Genomic DNA, 23,618 nt, shown 5'->3' with positions numbered 1-23,618 from the left:
AATCACAAATAATGAACATACTTTTTTAATAACACTCAAACATATTAAGGTGTCTGGGGGGAAAACACTACAGAAACTAACAGAAGGCAAACTTCAGAGGACCCTAATTCCCAAGTTCAAGGCCCCAGTCTGCACTAACTTACTGTTTGTTCATCTACTTAACCCTTTGGAAATACACGTCCAATTCTGAAAATCTCTCAAAAAGTTTCAAGGTTCTCAGTGAAACAGAGATTTCACTTGCTTATTAAAGATTTGTTTACTTACAAGACCATTAATTTCCAAGATGAAGAAACCCCACTAATATATTCTGTAGATTGCTCAGCAAATTGTATCACAAAGAAGAGTAAAATAATTCTTTTTACAGTCGAACTAGATCTATATCATGGGTGTTAAGGGCTGAATTGCGTTCCCCCAAATTCATAACCAAGTCCTAACCCTGAGAATCTCAGAATGACGGTACTGAGAGGCAGCATCTTTAAAGAGGTCATTAGGGTGGGCCCTAACCCAATAATGCTGGTATCCTCAGAAGAAGAGATTAGGACGCAGACATAGATGGTTATTTACACGCCAAGGAGAGAGGCTTCAAAAGAAAACAACACTACTGACACCCTGATCTCAAATAGAATTGTGAGCAAGTTTCTGTTGGTTAAGCCACCTGTCTTTGGTACTTTGTTACAGCAACCCTAGCAAACTAATACAATAGGATTATGTGCCAATGGAGGAGTAAAATTTGTGTTGGATAATTCTATTAATCAGTCAGAAGGTGCAAGAAACAATAACTTGTCGCTAAGAACATCTCTGCTCTCATTAATAACCTCTGATTATAGCACTTCTTCGAGTGCAGGTTCTGGTGCTTACGCTGAGTCTCCATATTTCGGGGCCAGGCTTTGCCCAGGCCCTCAAAGGCTCCTAGCAGGGATTCCAGCTGCACCTCCTTTTCCTTCTCATTCTCGTCTTCATTTTTGGTTGTCCGGACTCCAATGCTTTCAGGAGAGTTCTAGGACATACCAAAAAAGGAAAGAATAATGTAATTTTTTTCAAAGTTACAGATTTACTATTAAAATAATCAGGGTGCCAAAGTAGGAGATGTTAACCAAGAATTGTAGTTATTTTCTTTGAGTAAAAAAAGCTATTTAAATAATATCTACATAATGGACTTGGAAGACTTATATTTTGAATTGATGATATTTCGAGCTAGCTGAATCAGTCACTTGGAGGATTTTCAAAAAAGTACGTATTTATAAATGGTCTTATGTCTTGGCATTATGTTCTGGAAAATCATTTAAAGAAAATCTGAAGCAAAGTGGAAAACAAACACTGTATATGTAGTACTTTGAGCACTACATAAAAATACTTGCATTAGAATCATGGAATTAAATGTGAAAGAACTTGGCCATGAACTAAATCCAAACTCCTATAATAAGGAAACAGGTTGGTAAGTGACTCATCCAGCTAGCTTGAAATATCATCAATTCAAAATATAATTCTTTCAAATCCATTATATAGATAATATTATTTAAATAGCCTTTTTACTCAAAGAAAACAATTACAAATAAGTAACACAAGAAATAAGGCTATTTAAAATTTTTCATGTTTCACAAAAAATAGTGAAACTATACCCTATTTCTTTAAAAACAAGTACTTCATTTTCCAAATGAAACTAAAGTCCGTTTTGGATCAAACTCTGTGTGCTCCCCCCACCCCCCCGACCCAATATATGGCAGAGGCTATTAACAGTAACATATTCAACTCTCTATCTTCATTCTAGCATGGCTGGGGGGGGGGGCTTCTGCACAAGTTCAAAGGCAAAGCTTATTTTAACCACAGGGTGGGGCAGAAGTATGTTTATAGTTGTGAGTACACAAAACAGAGAGATTATTCTTATATTAGCACTAATTATTGTATTATTTTCCATATGAACTGGAAATCCAGTTTTGCTCCACCCTGTATGATAGAGACCATTCATTCCAATATCCACTCCTGTAACCTAGTTTCTTGGCTTGCAGGTCGAAACCCCTGCGATAAGCTCATCTTTCTGCTTTGTTTTAAAAATAAAGCTAACCAGCCCTGACTGGTTTGGCTCAGTGGTTAGAGGATCAGCCTGTGAACTGAAGGGTCCCGGGTTCGATTCCAGGCAAGGGCATATGCCTGGGTTGCTGGCTCAATCCCCAGTGGGGGACATTCAGGAGGCAGCCAATCAATGATTCTCTTTCATCATTGATGCTTCTCTCTCTCTTTTTCCCTCTCCCTTTCTCTCTGAAATAAATAAAAATATATTTTTTAAAAATAAATAAAATAAAGCTAATCACTGTCCCCTTCTCCCATGGAGGACTAATGGATACCGAGAATGCATCTGCAGCCAGATTTCAGCGAAGTACTGGCCAACAGGACAGAAGTGAAAATGCCAGGCAGCATTTCCAGGAACTCTCCTTAAGAAAGCACTGACATGCCTACTTTGATCCGTCATTCTTTCTTCAGCTTTGCCATCACCTGTCTGGAATGTAGCTACACCATGGGGCATGAGGGCAATGATTTTCTGCTAATTGTAGCTACACTAATCCTAAAATAAAATTTGCAAACAGAACACAGAAAAGTCTTTTTAATTTTTGAAGTAGAAACCAGATACTTGAGAAGATACAGGTGGTCATTACCTTCTTGATGAGAGGTATGACAATGTCAGAAAACTCCTGGAATCTGTCTTCTTTGGTGGCCTTCAAGACATCTGCTGCACAGCTGACTGCTACAATTTTGTATTTGGGGTTCTCTTTGCAGCACTCCTTGAGAACAGCTTGGATTATTTCATTTGTGCTGGGCTGATTTGGCACAGGCTTTTCCAGCTCTTCGCTACAGGACCCATACAAAAGCATCACAACCGTTAATAAAGGCAGCCACTCTCGGCTTCAGTTTAAGAAATGGCATCTTCACTAACAGAACATTTACCTGCAAGCTGTCACCACACAGGCAATGGCTTTCAGCAGTTCTTCCTAAGGGGTTGAAAAATGAGGGTGCTATTAAGCACATATGTGTCATTTACATTCTTTGCACCATGACTACAATTTCATAACTATGACAACGAAAAATAACCAGAGTCTTCTTATCTTTAGGCTCTTACTGTTTAATAAGTACACCACAGATGCAGAATAACTGTCTTTCTCTCAATTTCATAAAGCCTGGAGAGCTGACTTGCCCAAGGTCACACGGACAGAAATGTGGACCACGGAGTTAGCACTAATCCGCTCCTAGTCCAGCTCTTCTTCTGTGGTACTGCACTGGCCACCACTGACATTTACAGCGTCAAGTAGACTGTTGCATGGTGCCACAATCTCATTTTCCCCGCTGAGTGTTCACTGTATCCTACAACCGCCCTTGTGTAAAAATGACTGTTACTAATTCATAGGCCCAGAGATGAGCATCCTCCAATCCAGGTTTGGACAGCCTGCCTTGCTACTCAGTTTCACATATGCTCAATCCTGATCTGTGCATGAGGTCATGTTTAAGACTTATCTTAAAAAGCTGAACAAGATAAGTAAAAATCAATCTCCAGCATTACTATGCAGTATTCAGGACACGTGGGTTGCACTTTGAAAATCTGGTTCACAAAAACAATCCATCTGATGTCTCACAAAACCAGATTCTAATTTTTGTGAGAAATGAAAGAGAAGTCATCATCTTTAAGGAGACCTCAGGTTTAACAGGGCGTGAGTGGTTCCTTTACCTTCCCTGCCCATGTTCTTCCTGCGAGACCTTGCAGCAGTGCGGTCAGTATCATTCCCAGATACGGAGGTACCAGGGAGCTGGTTTGTTTTGCAATTGATGCCATAGCAATTGCACCCTGGGCTTTCATTTTCCAGGACTGAGACTGTAAAGCCTTCTGGGTAATAGCAATCAACTCCTGCAGGTATAACCGAATGCCACCAAAGGAACCTAGGTTACAAACAGCAAAATTAAAGCAACTTTTAAGTGAAAAAAAAATTTTTTTAAATTACTGCTTTTTCTTTCCTAAGTCTGAAAAGATAGTCAGTGACCACAGTCTAAAGCAGTGATTCTCAATGGTTACATCATGCCACTCTGTAATAGGGAGAGAAAGCAGGTGGTGTTGTGACTGCAGGACTTCATGTACATGGGTATGTACATGAGGGCATCATGCCAACAGTCCTCATTCCATTTATATGCACGCATCCAGGTTAAAAAAAAAAAAAAAAAAAAAAGGGAGAGGGTTTGAGAAGCACTACTCTAGAGCAACATAAAATCAGTCTTCACTCTCAATTAAAATAAGTAAAACTACTCTGTTGGGACAACATTTCTACTCTCGCACAGGGGCAGCAATGAGAGAGGAAAGAGGAGAGCTCTGAGCGTCAACCTTGAGAACTTAGCAACTGGGATACAGGCTCAAAAGCAAACGGGACACATGCTATTAAGGTCCTGGGAAAATAGCTACAGGAGTTTATGAATAAAAAATGTGAGTAAAAACTCCAGCTGTATTCTTAAAAAATAGGTTTAATTCTTAGGTACTGTTTACTAACCAGGAACATTCTCCTGCCACACTTCAGTCCATAAGTTACACTCTTCCTTTTCTGATTTCTCCTCGTCAGAAATCTCATGCATGCCTAGAAATGCCAAAGGCAGAACTTCTTTGGCATGGTTCTTCAATACGTCAGGGCTGTAGCGTCCAATAGCATGAATAGTCAAAGCACAAGAGGTCTTGTAGATGGGTTCTGAAGAGAAGCAGAAAAAACACACAATCCTTATGATACTGTTTTTAAGGGTAACTAAACTAAACAGACTATTGCTCAATATGGGCCACAGTAAAATCAATACGAAATGTTCCTAGCAAAGCACATAAAACCAGATTAGGTTGTTTACATCTAAACTTAAAATAATATAAATATTTAAAAGGTACCATCTTTCTCCATGTACCAGCTATTGAGCTTCTGTAGGAGTTTCTCTGTGCTGCTATCCCGTGAGGTCTGAAAAAAAGAAACAATACTGTCATGCTGTATAATTATCTAAGTATAATCACTTAACTGAGCAAGAAATTTAACTCACCCGAACTAAATGGCCCATGGCAAATGCACAGGATTTCTGAATTACACTGTTCCGATCTGTCAGGCCACTAAGCAGAGCACTCATAAGTTTACCTATCAGAAATAAAGAAGAAAAATTTGGCACTTGGTTGACCAAAGGGTTTGCTCTGTCCCCAGAACCAAAACAAATCTAATCCTGCAATTAATACCTGATTTAGAGGGTAGTTTAGAGCCCCTGTATGTTATATTTGTACTGTCGATTTGCCTGCTATAAAATTTAAAATTAATCTATGTCTGAAATAGTGTGAAGAAAGTTGAAAAAAATGAAAGCTAGGTACAAAAAGTTCATTAGGCCCACCTAAGGCCAATGTAAGAAGAGAAAATTGCTGACATAAAATGAGCTATACAGTACACAAATCCTACAGGATGACAGATACTTTCACCTTCTTTACCACTGAGAAATAATCAAACACTTATAAAACTTGCTAAAATTGATCATCCTTTACTCCTGCAAACAAAGAGATAAAGGAAGAGGGAGAAAAAGCATCCAGGATCATAAGCATGTCGGAATGATAATTATTATTATTATTTTTTAATCTTGTCACACAAGACATGGCCATAGAAAAATATCACTACACACAGTTTTGACAAACTCACCTGAGTAAGGTGTTAGGTCCTGGGGACACTGAGTAGTTAATGACACAATGACACTGGCACAGCCTCCCTACAGGGTTACAAAGGCAAAGGTCTAAATTTGATGGTCACGGCGCTCTGAAACCCTTTGTTTTAGGTGGGTGTCGAAGATTTAAAAATAAAGTATACAAAGTCTAACAGCCCCTCCATGAATCAATCTGGAAAGAGGAAAACTTTTATTTTAAATTAGCCATGCAGAGATTTTTTTCCCAAAACCTCCAGGAGGAAAATAGGTGCTCTCATACACTGCAATTAAGAAAGAAAACTGGCCCTGGCCAGTGTGGCTCAATTGATTGAGCATCATTCCATGCATCAGGAGGTCAACAGTTCAATTCCCGAACAAGGTATATGTCAGGTTGCGGGCTCGATCCCAGTAGGAGATTGCAAGAGGTAGCCAATTGATGTTTCTCTCTCATTGATGTCTCTCTCTCTATCCCTGTCTCCCTTCCTCTCTCTCTAAAAATCAATAAAAAAAAAACAAACACTTTTTTTCCCCCCCAATAAAAGAAAGAAAACTGATTCAATATTTTGGGAGGGCAACATATGTCATCTTGTCCATCCTTGTTCTAACATTTCCAGTTCTAGAAATTTAACCAAAAGAAATAGCTTCACATGTGTCCCAAGACATTCATAACATGCTTTGTTTAATGTCAAAAAAGCTGAAAACAAACCAGATGTTCCTTTATGGATTAAAATAAATGATGTACAAATAAATAAATGAATGAATAAGTGATGTGACAGCCACACAGCAGAATATCATATGGCCATTAAAGAAGACACTGTGGAAGACACATGCACGAAAAAGCGCCTGGAAGGAAACACTTGGAAATATTCACGGCAATCATCTCTGGGTGGTAACCTTAGGACAAATTTTAACTTGCCTCTGATCTATAAATACGAAAGTTTTTAAAAGGCAAGCAAGTGTTAATTTTGTCAGGAGGGGAAAAAAGTGACTTGTTTGTTTTTAGAGTGTAGGGATAAGGTCTGATCCTTGAAAAATCCTGGAAAGACATTTTCCTATCCAATACCTGCTGAGTGCTGTGAAAAATGCTAATCACCACCTAAAAACAACCATGCCTGATAACTTATTAATGGATGAGCATTTCCATTAATAAGTGATAATGAATGGGAACCTAGAGGGCATGTACCCAGCAACCAAGGGACAGAAATGACTCCACTAGAAAGGACAATATTAAGTCACATGTCGTTTCCTAAATTAGTTACATGTCTTAATTTATTAAGGCAACCATAAAAACAAACTGGTTAACCTGAAATAATGGGTTTTATAAAAATATGAATTTCAAACATGTGGCTTTATATTTTTGTGGCCTAAACACATGAGAATTACTCTTGTGAAAAATACACTTACGTACCTTAGTTCCAAGACCTACACCACTTCTGATAAGTTCACATAATCTAGGAACTAGCTCTCCCAGCACCGACACATCGAGATATTGCAGGCACTTTTGGAAAAGAATAAATATAAAGTTAACCTTAGAAAATAAAGCCCATATCACACCTTCAATTAAAAACTGCCCATGTCAATCAAATCCAGTACCCACTGGATTTGACATGAAGGAGAAAAATTGCTACTTTGATCTTGCTCCAATTTCAAAGTTAAAACCATCAATGTACTATAAACAAAAACCATTCAGTGCTTCAACATTACAAATGAAACAGAAACCATGAAAAACACTGATTTTTCTAAAGGAGAGAATCGATAACAATTATCCAACAAAAAAGGATCTTGCTGGACCTTCTTCCTCTATCAGTCCATGTTCAGTGTAAGGACATATATTAAAGCTGGTCTTCAGTGGGTCTGCCCTACCAATCCATCTCATTAAAGTTGATTTTTTAGCAGATTTGCCACACTATATATTTTTATATGCAATGAAGTATATTCTACTATTAATGAGCACATCTATAAGGTGTTTGCTAACCATTCCTATTTCTCTAAGTTTTCTTTTCCTCCCAATAATCCAACTAAGGAATAACATCCTTAGACTAAACTTTGGTCTCCCAGTAAACCATAAAAAAATCTCCTTCTTCTGTCCAGGTTTGTGATCTGCTTAACAAAATTATTTCTAGTTGCTCATGAGCTCTGGGTTAACCATTCCAGGTATGCACAACAGAGACAACTTCAGTGACTTCAGCGACTTCTAACCTACGAGTCCAGGGACTCAGAACTAAGCGCTAAGCAGTTCTTTTTTGCAAATCCCTTCCTATGACTAAAAAGAACAAAAACCTATCAATACTGCTCAGGTGTCTTCCCCTGCCTTTATGCTGCCTGCTTCACTGAACATGTCCTGCCTACACTGCCCCAGGATTCCCAAAGACAATGCTAAGGCAGAGACAAAAATCTGAATCTTGCCAAAGCCGGTTCGGCTCAGTGGTAGAGCGTCGGTCTGCGGACTGAAAGGTCCCAGGTTCGATTCCGGTCAAGGGCATGTACATTGGTTGCAGGCACATCCCCGGTAGGGGGGTATGTGAGAGGCAGCTGGTCGATGTTTCTCTCTCATTGACGTTTCTAGCTCTCTATCTCTCTCCCTTCCTTTATGTAAAAATTCAATAAAATACATATATATATTAAAAATCTGAATCTTGCTAAGTAGGCCAAAGGATACTTAGATCTATACAGAAATATTTTAATATATTGTTCTCCTATAATACAACTCTGGACTAATGGATTCTAGTATTTGAAAATAATTTATTCCATTTAGTAATACAAAAGAAGAAAGAACTATATTAAGAAAAAACTGAAGTCACAATAGCTGTTTGACTGTCCCTTAAATTTCTATTTCATTTAATGTAACCTAGAAACTTTGAACAATTACACTCTAGGGTAAGCAAACACACTTAAACTTTCTCATTACATTAGGCACTGACCATGTTGATTGTTTCCATCATGGGAGAGGATTTGGCAGCACTGAGTCGAGCACTATCCATCGCAGCCTAAAAAACAGAAACTGAAATCACTTAGCACATTCAATTAACTAAGAAGAACCTCTATACACTCCCATAAAAGGGTTTTATGCCAAATTGAAGAATCTTTTGAAAAAATAATATATATATAACAAAGTCAAACATAAGTCCAATTCTAATTCCTACATTCAACCATTTACCTGTAGAGGCAGCATCTCACTACAGGTGAGAAATTCAGACAATATTTAGACATTAACTGCCCTCATAAATTAACATAGTAAGGCTCTGAGCAAGTCATCCAGCCTTCCGGAGCCTCAAGTTCTCCATCCACTAAATAAAGGAACAGACTAAGTAAATTTCCAACTAAGGTTTTTTAAAAAAATGTATCTAAGCAATAAGAAAATTCATACATTTATTGCTTGAACTTTATAAAAAGCCTTCTCATTTACAATGGCATTTTAGTCTAATAGCTATGCTATAGGAAAGGTTAATACTATCCAGACATAATAAAAAAAGAAAAATAAGGCAGTGACTTGTCCAGAGCTGCAAAGTCTGGAATAGAATTTACATTTCCTAATTCTCAACACCTCTAAGGTTGGGAAGGGGCAAGACTACTGATAAAAGAATGGAGAAGAAACAGCAATATTAGAGACCCAGGAAAAAGACAGTAAGTTATTACATAGCATAGGCAAATTAAAAATCTAATAGTCAACTGAGAAAAAACATTTACAACCTACATGGCACTCTGTCTTAATAAATAAAGACAAATGTAAAAAATAAATAAGTCAAGTACAAAAATAGGTATGGAATAGAAACATACAATTCATAGAAAAAATAAAAATACCTAATATAGTATGAAAAGAAAATGGACAACACTAATAAGAAAGTGTAAATTAGAACAATAATTCTTGCTTATCGGGTTGATATCATTCAACGTTGGCTTTAAGATATGGAGGAAATAGAACATTCATAATGTTTGATGCCACAAAATCTCTCCTACAAAAATTCAAAATCATCTCATTATGAAATACTAGGCATTAATTTAAAAGAATATAATAGATCTTCATACATAAACATGATATTTTGTTAATTACAAAAAGCAAGCTGAAGAACAACATTCACAGTCTGATTCTATTTTAAGATTAGTGTGTTTGTTTGGTCTTATAACCTATGACTACAAAAGAATTTTAAGACACAGGAAACTGTTGACAGTGGGTATTCTTCAGGAAATAATATTGTGCTATTAGGAGAAAGAGGACTCCCAGGGAATTACTTTATACTCTTTGTATAGTTTTCATTTTTCATAACATGTTTAATCTGTAATATTTAAAAATGCTAATTTTTAAAAATCTCAGTAAATCTAAAAAGCAGAGTAATTTTAGATTATGCTGAAGTCTAGATACAAATTCTCTTTACTTATAGGGTAGGAGTGAGTGATCCATAAAAGGATTCTGGGAGTATAGACCCAACCTCTAAAAAAATAAACAAAGGGACAAAAACTGTGTTATATAAACGTTAATGCATTTTTTGGATGGAAGTGTCATTTTCATCTGACTCACAAAACTGTATATAAGTCCTTTCCCTAAGCCCCCTGTAAAAGGGCATCCCTGTGGCTACAGTAATTGAGCTGCACCAAGAGTGGTCAAAGCACCATGCAAGGCCTGTGTGTCTAAGGACAATGGGCCCAGCGCCTTCACAGGGCTCTTCTCTCATGGCACTTACCTAAATGCCTGTGTCGTCAACTCACCTTTTCTTGTTCTGTAGCCCGGAGACTCAAATAATTGAGAACCTGGGGTTCCAACACACTTAAGGATTCTAGCAGAGCTGGGATGAGTTTTGGTGCATGTGGTTTCAACATGGCTCCTGCACTTTTGCTAATCTTCACAAGAGTGTTAATGCTACAGACACAAGAAAACACAGTCCTTTTTATAATACTAACAATAAGCCTACAAATTTAATCATGGGGATGTTTGCAGTGTATTACATTTAAGAATATACTCAGTTAGTTATAGAGCCTAGTCTTAGCACTATTTTTTATTTTTACTTTGTATTATACACATTTTCACACATATATGAAAATAGAGCAAATTTTAAGTTAAATTCTAGGTATTCTCCACACAGTTCAACAATTGACAATCTTTACTTCACTTATATCTCTACCGTAATACACACCACAGACATACTCTTTCCCTTGCCATTGTATTATTTTGAAGCATATTCTCTAACTAAACTTCAGTATGTATCACAAACAGGCAAGGACACTTTATCATAATCAAAACAGCAACTCACACTCAAAATATTAATAATTTTTTTCATATCACCTAATATTCAAACTCCTGTTTCACAGCTGTGTTTAAGTTCATTGAAATCGAATCCAGGGCCCATCCACACGTGGCAATTCGCTACAGTTCTTTAATCTTTTTAACAGTGACCTCCCTTCTCTGTTTCTAATCATTTATTTGTCCTCTGTAGAGAGCCGCCTGAGAAGGCACATGGACTTTCTTTTAATTCTTATCAGCTGTTGACTGTATCCTGATGGTGTCACTAAACATGTTCCTCTGTCTCTTACACAGATCTGCAGACTCAGTCAAGTTCAGGTTCAATTTTTTAAAAACAGAATCTTTCATGGGTGGTGGTGTATGTGTCCTGTCCCAGCACATCAGAAGGCACACGTCTGCTCCTTGCCTGTGCTGTTAAGAGTGACGGTGGATTCCAGTTTGGTTAGACTGAACCATCTATTATAAAGTTCCCCATCAACCTTTTACCAGTGGATTTAGAAGCCAAAAAAAATCAATACCTAGATTATTTTACTGAGGACAGCAAAATGATGACGTCTTAATTTTATCACTCCTAAAAGACTTTGCCTCATCAACTATGAAATATTGTTGGTATTATCAATTTTAAGAGTGAAATAAAAATGGAATAAAGTTCCTAAATAGTATTCTAGTTTAAAAACAAATTTAAAAAATACAAACTAGAATCATTCTGTTAATTTCAACTTAAAATGACCATATAGATCAAACTGTGAGTGTATTCTTTTAATATTCAATTACTGTAAGTGGTAAAGTTTATTTTAAAACTAGTAAGCTCTGTAATATTATTAGATAGCAAGCAAGCTCCCAAGGACTCATGGCCTAACAGGAAAATGTGCTTGCTGGCACAAAGGTCAATGAAAGTTTTTTTTAAAAAAAAAACCACTCTTCTCAAGGTTGAGGCAAAATGCAAGTTAAAAGCAAGTATAAACATATTTTGCAAATACAATATATTCTAGGCTTTTTAATAAATGCTCTTTCTTGGGTTACCTTGGGTTTTCCTAATTTCACTTTCCACACTTTAAAATCAAAACATTCACAGAACTAAGTAAACCCAGTATATTCATTTCATCAGCTGATTCACACCTGAGGGCTCGAACTTCTGTCACAGGACTCATCATTCCTTTGTCCAGAAGGCAAGGCAGAAGGGCAGCGATGGTTCTCTGGCCAGCTGCTCCTTTGGCAGGGTCACACATTTTCACACAAACCTCACGCACAAAGAGTATGAAAATTAGTGAAACTGACCTCTCACCCAACACTTCCTACTTCCCACATCCATAGAAAAGGATGAGTGAATCCACTGTCTATGACACTACAGAAAGAAACAGAAGAATGAGAACTGGGATTAAGCCCTATGTCTGCAATAACTAAACGGAAAATTTGGTAATGTACTTTATTTTCTAAGCTTTGGTCTTCCAATTTGTGAAATAGGAAACTACTAAAGATAAAATGAAAAAATTTATAAGAAAATATTTAACAACATGACCTACAATGAATTAATCTCTGATATGCCACAAAATCAAGTTCAAGTGGGAAACTAGTTTCAAAGAGCTTGTCAATCTCATAAAAATGAAAGGCAGGTTGACATATAAACACAGCAATAATAAAGAGAAAAGATAGATGTTGCTTAATCTAAATGAGTACCTTGCTCTTCACGGTCAAATAAAAGTCAGACTTTATATAAAGACCAAAAAAAAGCTCACCATTTAAAAAGTCTAGCAAGATATCCTAATAGGCGTTCTAGTGTAATAGCACCCAGCTTCACATTCATTGTAAGAACAGTGAACTATAACATGATGCCAACTACATTGCAACTAAATGTCATTTTGTATGGTAAAAAATGAGTCATTATCATGGTTCTACTAAGTCACTAGAACCCTGCCCCATTTCTCCCCCCATATAAAATAAGAGTTCTCACCTTGCTCAGTGTTTTCAGAGCTAGTTCTGCTGCTTTTCGTACAGATTCCTAAAAAAAGAGAAAAGTTTGGCATCATAAAAGTTAGTTTCCTTCCACAGTGCATAATAACTGCCTCTAGGTCTACACAGGTTAGTGGGAAAAGTCCTACTTCAATTCTAGGCAAAAAAAAAAAGTGCCTTGTTAGGATCTTTGCCCATCAAGAAACAAATTTCCATGCCATATATACTTTTTTTAAAATTAAGTATGACCTATTTTGACTTTACAAGACAGCTGTTAAATATAACAGTTTAGAAACTAAATTCATTATAAAAACAAACATGAAGATCTCTATGAGGATTCTAAGAGACTTTTAAAGTATCTCCTGCCTCCTGCATGCCCTCTACTGGGGATTGAGCCCACAACCCAGGCATGTGACCAAGAATCGAACAATGACCTCCTGGGTCATGGGTCAAAGCTCCACCAATGAGACACACAAGCCAGGCTGAAATGCCTAATTTTAATGGCAAAATATCAAAATATCTAAAATTTAAATTTCTCAGGAAAAATGAATAGGAACTGGTCATGCGATTTGGGAATAGCTGATCCAATTTATGAAACTTACCAAAGTAGAGTTATTCTGGATCACTTCTAAACTCTTATTTGTCCCTAATCAATAGCATATGAGATCTCTATTAAAAGAAACTCAAGCAATGGCTATGTTTTTTAAAAAGTCAATAAATTTAGCCAAAACCAGTTTGGCTCAGTTACCACTCAGTTAGTGTCGGTCTGCGGACTGAAAGGTCCCAGGTTCGATTCTGGTCAAGGGCATGTGCGTTGGTTGCGGGCACATCCCCGGTGGGAGGTGTGCAGGAGGCAGCTGGTCTATGTTTCTCTCTCATTGACGTTTCTAATTCTCTATCTCTCTCCCTTCCTCTCTGTAAAAAATCAATAAATTAAAAAAAAAAAAAAGTCAATAAATTTAGATCTAAAGATACCCAACCTTGCAAATTCATAGACACATCAAGACTGAAACTTTGGGAAGAACTTTCAGTCTTTAAAATTTTTTCTGGATATTGAATTTTTAAATATGTATCTATACATATTTTAATAATTTCAGTTTAAGCTATTCTATAAATAAATGGAGATTTTACCTTTATGTCATCTTGTACTCTAAAAAGAGTTTCCCAAATTTCTGGAAGTTTATCAATGATGTCATCTAGGGGTCTTCCTCTTAGTAAGTCATTCAGAGCTAAACAGCTGAAAATAAACAATTTTGTTTCAAATGCATGATCAAGAAAGCTCAATATTTTACTCTGAAACATTCGTATCAAAAAAGAATATGCATTCTGCCTATATTTCTAGACCTCACTCTACCCCACCTCAAGTCAGCAATGACTGACTAGTTTCTCTTTGATGACTTAAATATACCACAGACATATGGCACTTATAGTCATTCAATGTCTGTTTCCCACAACTATAATACAATCTCTTTTAACATGATATATCATTTTTTACTTACCAGTGTACTTAGCACTCTGCCAAGCATATAGCAGGCACTTAATAAATATAAATTAACATGTGTACATAAATCCTCCCTAACAAAGTCATGAGAGTATATAAATATATCTTGATGTCTACCAATTTAACAAGTAATCTACTACTTCTTTAATTTCATACTTATAAAAAAAAACTAAGACATCTTAGGAAAACCACTGACTAGAGTTAAATAGTTAAATAACAATAACTGCCTAACCCAACCAGAAATGTATTTTTAAGAAGCTTTAATTTACTCCTTTGGCCCAAAGTATAAAACTTGGAAACATCAAGAGAAAATTCAATTGCATTTAACTAGTCTTGTTATTTCTAAAAATTGTACCTGGATTCTCGAACTCGCCACATGCTACTGGTAAGGTTCTTTATCAAATCTTCAAGAATTTCCTTCAAATACTTATCCACCTAAGGAAAGCAAAAAGAAAAAAAGAAAAAAAAAAAGTGAAATCTATCAATAATCAAATTATTCATCTCTAAACCACCTACAAGGTTTTTTAATAAAATACTTTTTTTTTTATTTCAGGGGGGGAGGGGGGAGAGAGAGAGAGAGAGAGAGAGACATCAATAATGAGAGAGAATAATGGATCAGCTGGCTCCTGTGCCCCCTACTGAAGATCAAGCCCACAACCCAGGTATGTACCCTGACTGGAAAAGGAACCATGACCTTCAGATTCAAAGGTCGATGCTCAACCACTGAACTAGACCTGCCAGGCCTGTCCATGTTTCTGTATGTAACAGCCTAAGTTGACTTTAGGCCTCTCAGCCTATAATTCTTTCCCCACTTCAGTTACTAAAAGCTGTTGGACTGAGCCTTTTAAAATGCAAACTTGATCTTATTTCCTTAGTGCATGAGAATAAAGTCCAAATACCTGGACATGAATATAAAACCCTCTGTGACCCATCTAATGTCAATAACTCATATTTAACCTCATCTCCAGATCTTGGCACATACTTAATTCACAACCTGTCCTTCATGATTCAAAGGACATCACCTTCACAGAAAAGATTGGCCTACTCTAATTCTGTGTTCCCACAGTACCTTCTCAAGCACAAATTAGTCCTCCTCACTGTATTGCTCCATCACACTGACATCGTGAGGCAGGGACAGTGTCTCAGTTGTCTTTGTGTCCCTGGTACTTTGCACAGAGTCTAGCACATAAAGAGGTGCTACAGGTCGGGTGAGGCCAGGCCCGGAGCAGCGGCTGCCAGGCTGGGAGCGGCCAGGCCCGGAGCAGCCTGGTCGGGTGCGGCCAGGCCCAGAGAAGCAGCTGCCAGGCTGGGAGCAGCCAGGCCCGGAGCAGCAGCAGCCAAGTCCAGAGCAACTAGGTTGGGAGCAGCAGTGACCAGGCCCGGAGCAGCTGGTTGTGGAACGAACCAGAGCAACAGAGGCCAGGCCCAGAGCAGCCAGGCCCGGAACAGCTCGCTCCTCGCCTGCCCCTGCCCCGCTCCCGGCTGCCTCTCAGACATGGCTGGAAACTTTTGCGGGAACTTGAGGGTCTGCTGAATCAAGTGATGAAGGCTTAGATCTGGATGTGTTGAGTTAGTATAGCGCTGGGGTGTTGATCTGTGAGTGCCTTGGGTGGGGCCTGGATGAGGCTGGTTGACCTATTTGGAAATGTCTTGTGTGTGAAGTGTATCATTGGGTATGTGGAGGTATTGTTGATATGAGAAAATGCTAAGTAACTGATTTACTATCTGAAAAGGGATTTACTATCGGGGAAAGGGAGGGAGGAAGAGACTGAACATAAACTGTGCACCTATGGATGAGGACAATGGGGGATGGGGAGGGGGCGGAGGGTGGGGTGGGAACCTGGTGGAGGGGGGAAGAAATGAGGAACCTTTGTAATAATATGAACAATAAAGATTGATTTAAAAAAAAAAAAGAAGAAGAAGTGTTACAAATACTCAGAATCAAAGATGAATTTAATTTCTTAAGCCTGTTTTGTTTTGATATACACATCAATTTGGTAATACAAACTAATGGCAGACTGATTTTGTGCTGATCCAGAGAACCTCAAACCTTACAGCGTCTCTATCTCCACTCTTGTAGAAGTTTTGTTATCTTCACTTATATTCAAGAGAAGTGAATAGCTTACCCAAGATTTAACAAAAAGATGTTTCTCAATGTCTACTTCTCTAAGCATCCTCCAGAGGGATCTCATCCACACTTGTGGCTTCACTTTCACTCATACAAAGATGATACTCACTTAGAGCTTGGGCCTCATGCTCTGTACTCAGATCTATAAAGCCAACTGGCCTATTCGATCTTGACTGATCCAATGGTACCAAATAACCTCAGAGCAAATGAAACTCATCAATCCTTAGAGCTGACCCCTAAGTACCTACCACCATAAAAAGGAACACACTCAACTATTATCAGACTGAAGGGAGAGGAAAGGGCCACATCATGTGCAGGGACTGTAATAAGGACCATGGAATTTATTGAAAGTGGACCATCAAGCCACTAAAGGATTTTAACCCAAAATGGCACAATCCAATTTGCATTTCTTTAAAAATCACTTTTACTAATGATAATCAAGTGAAGGAAGGCAAAAAGAAAAATAACAACCTGTTCAAAAGGCAAAATAAAGAAGAGAATGGATTCAAGGAACACTCTAGAAGCAGAATTAGTAGAATGTGCCACTGGATTTAAATGAGGATTGGATAAGACAGACAAAATTAAGGATGACAGCAAGTTTCCTGGCTTGGGTAAATGGATGAACACTGAAAACAGATAGGGAATGTTGTTTTTCTATGTTGTTGTTTTTTAAAAATGTTTTCGTTGATTTTTATAAAGAGAGAAAGGGAGAGGGAGAAAGAAAAAGAAAAAAATCGATTGGTTTCCTCCCATTAGCACCCTGACCAGGGATGAAACATGAAACCTGGGTATGTGACCTGACAGGAAATCAAACAGGCAACCTTTCCCAACTGAGCCACATCAGCCAGGGTGGAACATTGTTTTTCCCAAGCCCTATTCTAGACTTGCTATGTTTAAGGTATCGTGAAATAACACTCAAGTTAAGATGTCAAGCAGCAGTTAGATATGCAAGCCAGGAGCAAAAGTCTTGTCTGGGCCAAAAATACAGGATTGGGAACCATCACAATAAATGTCCTTAAACTAATGAGCTCATCTAGAATGATAAAGCTGAGAGAGTAAAAGGTACTCAGAGGCAAGCCTGGAGTGGACAAGTCCTAATACCTAGGAGTGAAATAGGATATGAGAAGCAGCCAGATGATAGAAAACTAAGAGAGAAAGATCACACACAGTAATTGCCTGCTTCCTTGTCTATCTTCTCAACTAAGTCAACTCCCTGAATGTGGGAACCATGGCCTGTTCTCCATTGCATCAATAGAACCTATGGACATATAGTATTTCACTTGTGTGAATATTCTTTCATTTCTTTACCCAGCTACCCAGTGGACACTTAGATTATTTCCATTTTTGAAACTTCAATAAATGTTGCCATGAGTATATTCAATACTTTGAAAGAAGAAAGCAAGCAAGAAATAAAAGAAATTGTATTTGTTTCAACAAATAAATACACAAAGTAAGAAAGGAAGATGGGCACTAGGTTCAAATCCTGTACATAATCTTAGACAAGAGATCACAGATACTTGCCGTTGTTTTGTCAGTGACCAATGCATTCCAAATACTTGTCATGGCCTGTCTGATGCCAAGGTTGGGATCAAACTGGTAACGATAGAGACGAGGAACTAGCTGAGGCAGAAAAGGAGCCAGCTGTTCTCCAGCTTTGGTAGCAATTACATTAAAACCAAAAGCAGCACCCTGAAAAAAAAAGATGAAGTGGGTCAGATACACCTGCTGCAGTAACATATTAACATAGTCAATCTAAGAAGATCACAAAATTCTCCCTCCCAAACTTGCCCCTGAATTGAGCCTGACTTTATTGGGTGTCCCAGCTTTACCAATCAGTAACAGCAGCCATGTGGTGGTCTGGCGTTCTCTGATCACAGACTTTTACAAAACACCCTGAATATCAATTGCCACTGCCCACCAATGTAACAGATTTGGCATCGGAGGAAAATAAAAAATAAAAACTGTCCAGTGATAGTAACTTACCTTCCTTGAGTTCCACATTGCATGATGGTTTGCCAAATTCATAAATTTATACACCAGGTCTGGCTGACTAAGATCACTGGCCAGAGAACAAAGCTCCTTGTAAGTAGAGAGGCCCTGGCTTGAAAACAAACAGAAAGTATGTAATAATGTATTGCTCTATCTCTGACCTAATGAAAATTACATTACCAGTATTACCAGGACATCTTAAAATCATGTATTGGATTACCTCATCATTGCAGAGGGCAGAGAACTAGACTAAAAACAATATCTTTATACCTAACCCAATATCACCTATGCCTGGTAAATGACCTCAATACCCCTGAAACTCTCATCGAGGTAGAGCTCTCACCAGCTCTGGAGGCAGCTCGGTGACCCTTCATTATATTGGGCGTGAATCTCTCTCACCATCATAACACTGGCTTGAAGATAACTTCCATCTTCCCTGGAGTCTTTTCTAGCTAGAGCACCCAGCCTTGGTAATAACTTCTTGAGTCTTATTAATTTTCCTCTGAACAAATAATATTTGCTCAAATACCTGATCACTTGTGTTACTTTGTGAAAAGCAAGTGCTTTTTAATAACCCAGGGAGAGTAAGTAAATGGAAACAACTCTCCACGTGAAAACAATGAGCTAAGGGAGCACCTCAGGAAGAGCCAATGCTGCTTTCTAATGCTGCAGGCAGCACACAGCCAAATCTGCAATTTTCCCTGAGCATTTTTAGAGGAAAAGCAACAGTCTAACCACAATGGAAATAGCATAAGATAAGAAAGGGAGGGCTCTAGGAATTATTTGAAATGCTAAGTTGGTAGACTTCAAGACATCAACCAAGTCGAGTCCTCCCAGTCCCACGCCTCCCCCGACAAATGAGGTGCAGTGGATCCCCAACTATGCAGCCAGATTTCCCTCCCGTCCAGGATTCACTGGCTGGGAGCTGACAGAACTTCCTGGTTCCAAGGTCAGGCTCAATGAAGGGTTGTGGAGGCCTGGCTCCTCAAAGCAGGAAAAGTCTAAAGGGCCACCCAACGCCAGCTCCAGAGCTCCTGGTGAGGTCAATATCTGCTTCAGTGCTGGCCCTATCCAGCTTCCTCACTCTCCCCCTCCCTGGTGATGACCCCAGACATTCTTCAATAAACTCCAGCATACAAATCTCCATCTCAGAGGTGGTTTCCAGGAAACGCAACCTACAATATTAGACGTTATCCATAACAGTTTTCTCCTTCCACTAACACAACATTGTCTAGAAGGATGGAAATAAATTTCATGAGTGTTCTATTTACTAAAGATGTCTACGGGACTGATCTATGAATTGGACACTTACCCATCAGGTGTTTTGCCAAGACCTCCTCCTTGAAATACCACTGTCTCTCCAGAAACTTCATGTTTAATTCTAAACCAAAACAACATTAAAATTTAAATTAGACTCAAATTTTTCATACCAGCATTCAGTTAATTGATACATTTCATTCCCACACTGATAAAATTCCCTGTCAACTAACTACCAAGTACAAGATGACTTGTCGACTACTCCTTTCCATCAGCCAGAGAATTTTATAAAGTCTAGAATAAATAAATAAACCCCAATATAAAAAAGCATACCATATAAATACACTGAATTAAATGCTGTCTTACATTAGAAACTACCATTCCTGCCCTAACCGGTTTGGCTCAATGGATAGAGCGTCAGCCTGCGGACTGAAGGCTCCCAGGTGTGATTCTGGTCAAGGGCATGTACCTTGGTTGTGGGCACATCCCCAGTAAAGAGTGTGCAGGAGGCAGCTGATCGATGCTTCTCTCTCATCAATGTTTCCAACTCTCTATCCCTCTCTGTAAAAAATTAATAAGAATGTTTAAAAATAAATAAAAATAATAACTACCCTTCCGCCGAAACCAGTTTGGCTCAGTGTATAGAGCGTCAGCCTGCGGACTGAAAGGTCCGGGTTCGATTCCTGTCAAGGGCATGTACCTTGGTTGCGGGCACATCCCCAGTAGGGCGTGTGCGGGAGGCAGCTGATCGATGTCTCTCTCTCATCGATGTTTCTAACTCTCTATCTCTCTCTCTTCCTCTCTGTAAAAAATCAATAAAATATATATATTTTTTAAAAACAAAACTACCCTTCCTACAAGGAAAACAACAAAAAGCATCATCCAATTAAATTATGAGAAGGATATCCTCTCTCATACACTTCATAGATCAGACTCTGAGCAATGTGCAAACTTCCTTGCCACGTCTTTGTTTTCATTTAGCCAACAATAATTACAGTGATTTTGTAACCCAATGCTTTAACTATCCTGAGATCATTCATTTTTCAAAATCTGACCTACTGGCATGCTTCCAAGTAGTAGTTTAGTTTACTTTCTAGACAGTAATTACGCTGCTATCCACAGCATAGCAATCACTGACTTTCAATTTAGAAAAGACTTAACACCAATATAAAAAGTTGAAATTTCCTTCTTCCACTGCATATTCTTAGTATGTGCAAAACTTGTCTTATGTGTTCAAACCCGAAATTTTCAAGTTCACTGTACCTTTTGCCAGTCATAAGTGTTTCTACAAGTGTAGAAACCAGTTCCTGTTGATCTTGTTCATTGCCCAGTTCATACACCAACCCAAGGCCTTTTGAAGCAACATCTTGGCTAAGTTCTACACAAAAGTCAGACAAAATAATACTGCTTTAAGAAAAATTTGTCTACTGGCCATCAAGTTGAAATTTTTAAAAACTTGTAGTATTAATCCAAAGGGATATCAAAGTAAAGATATGAGACTAAAATCAGTCTGCCTATTTTACTAAACATATACTAAATTACCTCAGTGGACATGCCCCAAAAAGTCCCTGTACTGAGGGACTACATTCACAGTAGATCCAACCCACAAACCAAGTCCAGATTGCTGGGCTTCAGTGTACAGAGCAGAGAGACAGAGAATCATTGGACCCAAGTCGCACACCTGAGAGGTTGACACATTGTGGAATTCCAACACACCCACAACCAATTGTTTTTAATGAAAAGTCAAAACAAGACCATATGTTTAAAACAAGTTATAAAGTGAAGCTACTATTCGCTCTCTCCTGGCCTAGATCATAAAGAAGAACGGAATCAGAAGTAGAAGAAAGCTATTATTTAGTAGAAGGGCTAATGTTAAAGACGGCCTCAGCTTCATTTTTAAATGCAAAACTTAAGAACATGATTTAATTAGAAAATAAGTAAATAAGAATCAAGTTTCCTATACCCCTATTTAATTAATAGATTTTTTTTTCAAAATTTGAAATATAAGTTTAATGATTGTTGGAAATCAAATATTTACCAATAACCTACCATCATTTTCTGACAAAACGGACACAAATGCGCTCTGAATTTCTTTAAGATGAGACTGAAAGAAGAAAAGAGGCACTGAGAAAAGTGAAACTCTTCCTTTATAGGAGAACAAGAATCTTCCTCTCAGGATACACAACACCTCTAAGACCTGAGGACCCAAGGCAGTCACGAGCCCTGCAATGCTCTCATCTAGGAGGGTGGCCAAACTGCTGAAGGGGGGACCGCCTACAGACACGTCTAATGCACACAGTCCGAGCCTCCGCATCCTCACCACTCTGGCTGTATGCCTTCCCATTTAGAACCATCTTCCAGCCAATATGTATCAGCTGCCATCCTTCATTCCTTCATGTACAGTTTATTTCAAAATATGTTATCAGTTAATGGTTCTTACCTCAGAATGCCTCACCTTCATACACTTTCCTTCCTACCACCCTTCAATTATTAAGATTTCACAGCAGTTTCACCAGTAGAGCTGATCACATTTATAGCATGGCTTACCTTCACTTCTTTATGGGTACTCAGCTTCCTCACAAGGGACAGGAGCCAGACGCAGGCTGCCTGCCTCACGTGTGGGTTGGGGCTGGTGATATGTTTATTTAAAATCACATCCAACACCCAGGGAACCACATCGTTCACTTTGGCTCCTGGGGGAAAACAAAGAGGATGAAAAAAATCAAAATAACCAAACAGAGTTTCCTGAGAAAATTAAATTTTAATCAACATTTATTCAATAAAGCAATCCTGAAATATTAAAATTTACATGACTACAGTGTTTAAATAAACTGCTGAGGAAACGGATAATCATTCATGTCACAACCTAGCATAAGCTAAATAACCTTTCAAAGGTACTCAGGTTTAGTCCCTTAGAATGAAAAAGTATCCCCATAATGGAGGAAGCTCTGTATGTGTAGATGCAGAGGGTAAATGGAAAACCTCTGTGCCTTCCTATAAATTTTGTTGTGAACCTAAAACTTCTCTTTAAAAAAAGTATTTAGAAAAAAAAAGTATCCCCAGTCTCCCGGGTCTCAGCACTTTTTCTTTCTCTAGTATATCTTTCCCATCCCCATCTAAAAACTCACACACAAACCAACCTCTTTTGACTTCACTTTCCTCTCCAGCTATTCTGCTACTTATCTCCTTTCCTTTATTTCCTCAGGGTCCCTCAACCTCTACACTACTGTCCCTGGGGGCGGGAGAGTTTGTTATGGGCACGGTCCTGAGCACTGTAAGGTTTAACAGCATCCAGGATCTCCACCTACTGGAGACCAGCCCCACTGACCCTCTCAGGTGCCTGGACATTTCCAAACGGCAAAAGCTCCCTCTTCTAGTCGAGAACCACTGCTTTACATTTAAATATTTCAAAATAGTTATCTATACTCATCTCTATATTTCTCTTATTTTTTTCCTGAAACCACTCAAAAATCAGTCTTTTATCTTCCCCAATCCACAGAAATTACTCGTAAAAGTCAACCATTACCGTCCTGTTACTAACTTCAATGATGACTTCTTGCTTCTCATCTGAACTGATCAGCAGTATGATCCCCATCCCATCCCATCACACCTCTGTTCATAGATTTTCTTCACTTCTCTTCCAGGGTGCCTTTTCAGAGTGCTCCTTTCCACTTGTTCTTCCCTGGTTTACTCTAAACTACCCAAACCTGAAACTCTGGAGAACCCAGAGCTCATTTGTTGAACTTCTCTTTTCTACTCACTCCCTTGGTGATTACACTGAAGTTCATGGTCTTAACTACTATCTCTACATGATCCTCCCAGATTTCCAACCTGGAACTCTTCAACATTCCATACTCATGCATCCAACTGTCTTC

The 23,618-nt window shown here is 38.4% G+C and overlaps 1 protein-coding gene across 4 annotated transcripts in view; it reads right to left on the bottom strand.

Annotated features, from left to right (window-relative positions):
- ECPAS (Ecm29 proteasome adaptor and scaffold) overlaps positions 1 to 23,618 on the bottom strand; it is a 94,071-nt gene that overhangs the window by 7,707 nt on the left and 62,746 nt on the right. For all 4 annotated transcript variants that reach the window (XM_084898157.1, XM_084898155.1, XM_084898158.1 and 1 more), the window contains 21 exons: positions 22,291 to 22,436; positions 21,793 to 21,847; positions 21,007 to 21,121; positions 19,799 to 19,867; positions 18,481 to 18,598; positions 18,019 to 18,186; positions 14,725 to 14,804; positions 14,000 to 14,105; positions 12,870 to 12,917; positions 12,038 to 12,159; positions 10,387 to 10,537; positions 8,604 to 8,669; positions 7,091 to 7,180; positions 5,682 to 5,748; positions 5,047 to 5,138; positions 4,901 to 4,967; positions 4,524 to 4,715; positions 3,716 to 3,924; positions 2,941 to 2,984; positions 2,652 to 2,844; positions 859 to 997 (listed from right to left, as the gene is read on the bottom strand). In XM_084898157.1, coding sequence (XP_084754283.1) covers positions 859 to 997; positions 2,652 to 2,844; positions 2,941 to 2,984; positions 3,716 to 3,924; positions 4,524 to 4,715; positions 4,901 to 4,967; positions 5,047 to 5,138; positions 5,682 to 5,748; positions 7,091 to 7,180; positions 8,604 to 8,669; positions 10,387 to 10,537; positions 12,038 to 12,159; positions 12,870 to 12,917; positions 14,000 to 14,105; positions 14,725 to 14,804; positions 18,019 to 18,186; positions 18,481 to 18,598; positions 19,799 to 19,867; positions 21,007 to 21,121; positions 21,793 to 21,847; positions 22,291 to 22,436 — 2,337 coding nt within the window. The remainder of the gene's footprint in view (positions 1 to 858; positions 998 to 2,651; positions 2,845 to 2,940; positions 2,985 to 3,715; positions 3,925 to 4,523; positions 4,716 to 4,900; positions 4,968 to 5,046; positions 5,139 to 5,681; positions 5,749 to 7,090; positions 7,181 to 8,603; positions 8,670 to 10,386; positions 10,538 to 12,037; positions 12,160 to 12,869; positions 12,918 to 13,999; positions 14,106 to 14,724; positions 14,805 to 18,018; positions 18,187 to 18,480; positions 18,599 to 19,798; positions 19,868 to 21,006; positions 21,122 to 21,792; positions 21,848 to 22,290; positions 22,437 to 23,618) is intronic.

This window comes from Pipistrellus hanaki, assembly GCF_964339955.1.
Source record: "Pipistrellus hanaki genome assembly, chromosome: 11".
NCBI lineage: Eukaryota > Metazoa > Chordata > Mammalia > Chiroptera > Vespertilionidae > Pipistrellus > Pipistrellus hanaki.
Note: the sequence above shows the minus strand (reverse complement) of the source record. Positions and strands in the feature narration are given on the sequence as shown.